The sequence below is a fragment of the Morus notabilis genome, unplaced genomic scaffold, assembly GCF_000414095.1.
Source record: "Morus notabilis unplaced genomic scaffold, ASM41409v2 Scaffold2196, whole genome shotgun sequence".
Taxonomy (NCBI): Eukaryota; Viridiplantae; Streptophyta; class Magnoliopsida; order Rosales; family Moraceae; genus Morus; species Morus notabilis.
The window spans coordinates 93,425-101,609 of NW_010361038.1; the positions used below are offsets into that span (position 1 = coordinate 93,425).

At 32.2% G+C, this 8,185-nt stretch overlaps 1 protein-coding gene across 2 annotated transcripts; it reads right to left on the bottom strand.

The window, feature by feature from the left end:
* Positions 1-60: 60 nt before the first annotated feature.
* LOC21386575 (SWR1 complex subunit 2) lies at positions 61-4,358 on the bottom strand. 2 transcript variants are annotated; one of them, XM_024165669.1, is made up of 12 exons: positions 4,191-4,358; positions 4,019-4,088; positions 3,850-3,921; positions 3,344-3,390; positions 2,993-3,260; positions 2,644-2,719; positions 2,400-2,519; positions 2,216-2,284; positions 1,985-2,027; positions 1,476-1,541; positions 941-1,140; positions 61-539 (listed from the first exon to the last, which is right to left on the bottom strand). In XM_024165669.1, exons 1-11 carry the CDS (start codon positions 4,256-4,258, stop codon positions 951-953), a joined length of 1,089 nt encoding a protein of 362 aa, XP_024021437.1. In that variant the 5' UTR covers positions 4,259-4,358; the 3' UTR covers positions 61-539; positions 941-950. The 2 variants fall into 2 exon arrangements, with proteins under 2 accessions (XP_024021437.1, XP_010096461.1); XM_010098159.2 differs by lacking the exon at positions 61-539 and adding an exon at positions 691-767.
* Positions 4,359-8,185: the final 3,827 nt, after the last annotated feature.

Sequence of the window (8,185 nt, forward strand, 5' to 3'; positions counted from 1 at the left end):
TTCCCTGCAGCAGGGCAAAATCAGGAATTGACTTTTATGGCATCGTCCCTGCTGTTTTTTTTTTTTTTTTTTTTTTTTTACTTTCTCTCATATTTTTCCCCAATTTGTTTGAAGTTCATAAACACGTGGAAGATGTCGTTTATAAATCCCTCAAAGGTCATAAGTTAGGAGTCAAACTGACATTTTGACACGTTCTAGGGTTTGTGAAAAAAGGTCAACAATGTCAATCTGCCAGCAGCAGTGTAGCATAACGTCCCAATTGAGAAACGAAACACTTAGCCCCAAACGAATTTCGAGAGCTACTGCCCAAATGGGATTATGTGATCTTTTTTCTTTTTCCTAATGAAAGAACGGGATAGTCAGTAGATTAAGAACATTAACAGCAAAACATAGTCAATCTTCTAACAACCAAGGGTGATTGTTCGGTCAGCTTGCATTAATCGGTAGTCGAAGAAAAAATCAAACACTATACACGCTGCTTTCACCACCTTTTGTCACGTGTCTCGATGGCAGACCAACGGTGTCGCAACCTGATGCCACTGCGGAGAAGTTCGCATATATCAGAATTTGAGGGAAACGAACATAATCGGCATCCATACCTTAAAAACTAATCATTTTCTTAAATGGCTAAGTTGAAATACTTCATAAGGATTGTCATAATTCATAAACGCAAAATTTTGGTGTACTTGCCTTCTTTTTAGAGCTTTGTCATATTTTGTTTTAATGGTGGTACATTTCCTCCCTCTTCTTACCTCGAGTAAAGGTTTCTGCTCATAAAAGCAATCATAGTCAAATTATCTCATAGTATATTTAAATATCTGCATTCTTACAGCATGGAAGCACGATGGCAGGAATCAGTCTAAATATGTGGAGCAAGAGCCACTGAACAAAAGTGGAATATAGCTACACTTAAAAAGAGAGAAAAACCCTTGAGAATTACCATGGGGCAGCTAATCAGAATCTTCATCCTCCAGTAATGGAAATCTGCGGAAACGTGCAAACTGTCGGGAATTTGACACTTCATTCTTACGCGGCCTCCCCGATCTCCTCCGCCTTTCCAAAAACCCTTTCTCAGAAAGTGAATCAAATAGATTTCCCATGTCCATGTCTTTTCGGATACCATGATTTTCATCCTGAAAACTGAAAGCCACAGTAAAAGGGAAAATATCAACTTGGCATCAGATTCAGTGCATTGAAATGTGATAAAAGTACAATGGGGGACATAAAAGTAAATGCAAATGAACAGAAAACTATAAAGTTCTGTTGACTGCATGACGGATGAACCAGCACCTAATACAAAATTTAGAGGCATTACAATTTTTAACAGCAACAGGCACTGCAAATGCCTTTTGGATTTGCAAGAAATCAATATCTGTAAATTCCTCTATCAGTTAAAAACAAGGCTAGTTGGACTTGGAATTCCTCCATCAGTTAAAAACAAGTCTAGTTGAACTTGGAAGCAAGGAAAGTCATACCGTTTGCATAAAATTTGAAAAGCTTCTTTTGTTGCATAAGGCAACCCCGTCTTTGGATCACGGTACCTACAACATCAATGAATCCTTTGAGCAGATATGTGATAGTGGGATAAACCGAGCTTAGAAAACATAATTCATGGAGATCAATTTCAAATTGGCAGTTTAAGCTATTTGTCAGCTCCTAGTGTGATGAGGGAAGAAAGGGCTGGAACCAAGAATCCATCATGCTTAATAACATGCTGGTCAGCAATTCTCAAAAGTAAGGACCAAACCCGTCAAAGAGAAAAATAAAAATAAAAATAAAAAAACAAAAAACAAAAACAAAAACTAACAATCAACATTTTTTTACGTCCTCTTTACTTCCCTTTTCAATTGTGTTTTTACTCTTCACAGAGTTCAACATTCATGTCATCAATGACAGGAAGGGCGCATCAAATATATCCCACATGTTCAGATACATAACTGCAATCGTGAATTAAATGGTACTACAAAGAAATCAGGGCTCTTACTTGGCAGGTAAACCAGTAACTGCACAAACGGCTTTCTTGGGATCTAAAAATAAATAGAAAAAAAATGAAAGTCAAAAGCTTGATATTGAACAATAATATGAGTGTACCAAGGGGAAAAGAATTAAAAAGGAAATAGCTCAATTGACCAATGATTCATAAAGACACAAGTAAGCACTTTTACGTTTTACCTGGTAATCAAGTGCTCATGAGAAGACATTACTGTTTACTTACATGAAACAGAAGCCGTAGATATCTCTGACTGAAACGATGTTCCTTTACTAAATTCCAGGAAAGAACGACCTATAGGAAATGTGTCGGAAGACATGAAATGGCTTTGGACCAATTGATATAAACATAAGAATCAAAACTAAAGTATAGCCTTCATTCTTTAACCCAAAAAAATAAATAAGTTTACCATCTTTAGAATAGTATCTTATCTGTGGGCCGTTGTACACAGCTTTATGCACAATTGCTCTTTTCTTAACTTCTTCCTCCCTTGCCAAAACACGCTCCAAATTCCTCAAGTTCATGATTTCTGAAAAAAAGAAAAATGCATCCAGATCATTGAGAATGTCAAAATCAGCCTCAAAACTCCGAGGAACACAGTTTTGAACAGTCCGTACCACATATAATCTATAGTACTGCAATTAGTACAAAACCTGTTTGGGCTGCTTCCAAAAGCATCTCCTCTTGAGTCATCTTCTTCTCCTCACCTTCCTTTTTCCTTTTTATTGGCTGATTGTTCAACAGAGAAGAACTTCTATTTAATACTTAAACAAGCTCTACCACCGCATATCTCCATAGTTTCAACGTTTACAAGCATAACATTCACATGGTAAAACTTAATCAATCAACTGAAGAACAAAAATAAAAACCAGTAAAACGATAAACCATCTTCTTTAACAAACATCACCCCATATATAATCCAACTGAAATTATAATTCCTACTCAGACAATGACAAACACAGAAATGCCACAATAGTTAAGAATCAAATACCGAAAACTGACCCTCATTGTGGCTTGCAACGCTGCACGTATGGCATCTCTCTCAGCTTGTCTATTGATGACCGCAGTCCTCGTCGACTTCCTCACAATTCGTTCTCCTTCTCCTCCATCCTCAGGGGCATCGTGCTGCTGTTCTGCAGACTCTTGATTTTCCGCTTTCTCTGCCTCATTCTTAGAATTCTCTTCTAATTTTGATAGCACTTTCTTCTTCTTCTTCTTTTTCTTTGCCAATGTCTTTCCCGGAAATATCAACCGCTTCTTGGGCCGTGCCCTATCGAAGAAAACTCAATATTTATACACTCGAACAACAATAAAAGTCTCAAACAAAGTAATGAGCTTATTTCGAAGTTCAACCTTTCATCTGTTTCATTGTTTTCTGCATCTTCGTCAGGCTCTGGCTCCTACCAACAAGTTAAGCAAATCCAAATTATAAATAATATTGAAAAAAAAAACAAATTAATAGTAGAATTCTATGTTCTTTTCCTTCTTTTCTTCATTTTTAGCACTTGTACCTCATAAACTTTTTTGTAATTTGGCACTTTCGTCCGATTTTTTTTTCCCAAACCATTTAATCGTTGAATTTTTAAAAGAGTAGTAATTAACTCTAATTGTTAAAGATAATTAAATCATATAGAATTTTGAACCAAATTGAACCCTAAATTGTATAACCCAACCAAAAAAAAATTGATACCTTTTCCCAAAATGCCAAATTACAATAACTTACGAGGCGCAGATAGTAAAAATATAATTATTCTGTACAAAATTCGTTCTCTGTTCTCTATAATTGCTACTGTTTTAAAAAATTCAAGTACTAAATACTAAGGGAAAAAAGGACAAAATCAAAGGAGAAAGTAACTCACATCTTCGTCAAAATCGCTGTCGAATTCATCAACAACCTCCGGTTCTTCTTCATAGTTAACATCATTCTCTTCCTATATCAAAACGCAAGCAAAACTTCGAACAGCTAATCCCAAAGGCGTTTGTTAACTAAAATTGTACGCACAAAAAAGAGAGAGAAGAAGAAGAGACCTCTTTAAGAGCGTCCTGGCTCCAGAACAACTCGTCCTCTTCGGTTTCGTCGTCCACCAATTTGGTCATCCTGAAAATTCCAGATAAGAACGGAGATAAGCTCAAAGTAGAAAAACAAAGACTTTAATGGTGATGAAGAAATGGAGTTAAGAGAACGAATTGCTCTCTCCACCTCTTTCCTCTGGTGACCCGAGAGGTTCGATCAAGAAAAACGGGAGGGTCGTCATTGGAAGCGTCCATGGCTGACGATAATGAAAAAGAAAGCAGAGTTCTGCGCGTATCTGAAAGTAGAGTCTGAACTGATGAGTCGGAGATCGGAATATGCCCTAATTCACCGGCTAGTTCGTGATGAAGGAAGGAGAGAACCCAATTCAACCCAAATATATATACTCTTCTTTTCCTTTTTTTTTTTTTTCGAAGTATCTCAAAATTAATTAGAGCTCGTTTAGTTGGAGGATTCGTTCTCTAATTTGAATCATAGTTCATGGTTCGCTATGGTATTTTCTCTCATAAAAAATACACGTAAATTAAAAATAATTTTAATCTCATTTTTTTTTTCGAAGTATCTCAAAATTAATTAGCTCGTTTAGTTGGAGGATTCGTTCTCTAATTTGAATCATAGTTCATGGTTCGCTATGGTATTTTCTCTCATAAAAAATACACATAAATTAAAAATAATTTTAATCTCATAATTTTAATCCATGAACCAAACGGGTTCTTAATTGACAAAATTCCATATTGGTCTCTGAGCATTAGTGAAATTACATTTTAGTACATTATATTTTTTATAATTTTAAATTGGTATTATTTTGAAGTTTTAAAAAATCAACTTTTAGGGGTTGTTCTTTTGTAATGAAATTCAAAAAAAAAAAATTAAACTCAAGTTACAACTTTATTTAAGTTCATATTCTTTTGTAAAATTTAAATTTGAACTCGAGTTTGGGGCTAAACTCGAGTTCAAGTTTCTCCTTCAACTCGAATTCATAAACTCGAATTCAAGTTAATAAACAGTATTTTTTCTATTCTTAAAATGTCATAATTTGTTCGTTTTAATTATAACTAAGATGATTTTTTATGCATTTATAACGAAAAGACGAATAAAACCTCATTTATATATCATATTAAAATTTTTCATCATCATTGAGTTTTTATTAAAATACTATCTAAATACAAACTTAAGTTTTGACTCACCCAAATACAAACTCAAAAATATTCTCAATTCAAATCATAACTCAAATGTGCACATCCAAACACAAACTCAAGTTACAACTTCAACTCAAGTTATAACTTAAACTCAACTCAATATTATCACTCAAGTCATCCTAACTCAAAAATGCAAAAGAACAACGTTTTTTAGTTAGGTGATTTGAGTGTAGATTTTGAGTTTGAGTTTTAACTTGAGTTGAAGTTGTAACTTGAGTTTGTATTTGGTTGTGTACATTTGAGTTATGGTTTGAGATAAGAATCTTTTTGAGTTTGTGTTTGAGTGAGTCAAAACTTGAATTGTATTTAGATAATATTTTAATAAAAACTCAATGTTGATGAAAAATTTTAATGGGGTATATGGGTGGAGTTTTATTCATATTTTCGTTGTCAACGCATAGAAAAAAAATTATCTCAATCAAAATTAAAACGAAAAAGTTATAGCATTTTTAAGAATAGAAAAAATATTGTTCATTAATTTAAGTTCGAGTTTCTGAACTCGAGTTGAAGGAAAAACTTGAACTCGAGTTTAGCCCTCAAACTCGAGTTCAAACTTAACAGAACATGAACTTGAATAAAGTTGTAACTCGAGTTACTTTTTTTGAGTTTTTGACTCAAGAAATGGGCTGCTGAACAGCTCCAGTATTTTGAGTTTTTTTAGATGTAAAATGTCATTTTCATCATTCTCGTTAATTAACCAGAAATTAATAATTTAAGAAAAAAATAAAATAATTTTCAGCATTTTTAAACAAATTAAAAAAATAAAAAAATCTAATATATTTCTATCTCGCAAAAATTAATTTTAAACGTTTTTTAATATATTAATTTATTTCAATTTAATTAATGTGACGGCCAAATGCATTTTACATCTCAAAAAAGATTTCAAGTACTAAAAATAATTTTTTAAATTATTAAGATATCAATTCAAAATTATCAAAAATATAAGGTATTAAAAACTATCACACTAAAATATAAGGTGTTAATATGAAATTTTGTTCTTAATTAATTTAATTTCCTTATCATAAAAATAATTATTTTAAAAGAGATAACATGTGAGTTGACAAATGAGATAACATCGATTTCTTGTTTCATTCGCACAAACGACACTGGACTTGCGAACGTTGAGCAACAAGTTGTTAAAAGAGACTATAAACTTATGACAAACACATTCATAAAAACTACAGTTGACTTGTAACGACAAGTTAAAAACGACAGAAATTACGTATGACAATTGCCTGTGCGGCTTAGTAACAAACGACGTATCCTGTTAGTACATGCTAAATACGCAATGACATTAAGTGCACGTTTGGTTTATGGATTCAGAATCATTTTTAATTTATGTGTATTTTTTATGAGAGAAAATATTGTAGCGAATCTCGAATCATAACACGAATCTACTAACTAAACGCACCCTAAGCCGTGTATATATGAATTGAACTACATTAGATTTATATTATAGGCCGTGTTTGGAATTGATCATGTTTTTATTTTTCACATTTTTTGAGAAAGAAAAAATGAAAACGTTTCCAAAACGGCGTTTGGCGCAATAAAAATAAAAAATAAAAATGAAAATGATTTTTTGGTTTAGTATAAAATGAGAGAGAAATGTCGGTCATGTTTGGAATTGATCCCGTTTTGTTTTCATTTTCTCCTCTCTGGAGCAGAGAGAGAAAGAGAAACATTAATGAGATTTTTTACATTGAAAATAATCTTTTGATAAAACTACCTCAAACGCATTTTCAAAAATGATTTATCTATAAGATTGAAAACGTTTTCATTTTCATACAAAAAATAAAATTATTTTGAAACGAGTTTCAAACGCACCCGTCATTTTTTGTTTTTGTTTTCTCTTCTCTTGAGGAGAGAGAGAAAGAGAGATATTAATATGTTTTTTTACACTGAAAACAACCTCTTGATAAAATTACCAAACACATTTTAAAAATAATTTCTGTCTGAGATTAAAAACGTTTTCATTTTTATTTTTATACAAAAAATAATTTTAGAACGAATTTTAAATACACCTATAGTATTTTTTTTTACATAAATTTATTTTTTAACTCAAACGAGCGAAACCAAAGGAGGCCACAAGTATTCACATAGACGACTCATGCAACTTGTTAGTACATGCTAAATACGCAATGACATTAAGTGGACGTTTGGTTTATGGATTCAGAATCATTTTTAATTTACGTGTATTTTTTGTGAGAGAAAATATTGTAACGAATCTCGAATCATAGCACGAATCTACTAACTAAACGCACCCTAAGCCGTGTATATATGAATTGAACTACATTAGATTTATGTTATAGGCCGTGTTTGGAATTGATCATGTTTTTATTTTTCACATTTTTTGAGAAAGAAAAAATGAAAACGTTTCCAAAACGGCGTTTGGCGCAATAAAAATAAAAAATAGAAATGAAAATTATTTTTTGGTTTAGTATAAAATGAGAGAGAAATGTCGGTCATGTTTGGAATTGATCCCGTTTTGTTTTCATTTTCTCCTCTCTGGAGCAGAGAGAGAAAGAGAGACATTAATGGGATTTTTTACATTGAAAATAATCTTTTGATAAAACTACCTCAAACGCATTTTCAAAAATGATTTATCTATAAGATTGAAAACGTTTTCATTTTCATACAAAAAATAAAATTATTTTGAAACGAGTTTCAAACGCACCCGTCATTTTTTGTTTTTGTTTTCTCTTCTCTTGAGCAGAGAGAGAAAGAGAGATATTAATATGTTTTTTTACACTGAAAACAACCTCTTGATAAAACTACCAAACACATTTTAAAAATAATTTCTGTCTGAGATTGAAAACGTTTTCATTTTTATTTTCATAAAAAAAATAATTTTAGAACGAGTTTTAAATACACCTATAGTGTTTTTTTTTTACATAAATTTATTTTTTAACTCAAATGAGCGAAACCAAAGGAGGCCACAAGTATTCACATAGACGACTCATGCAA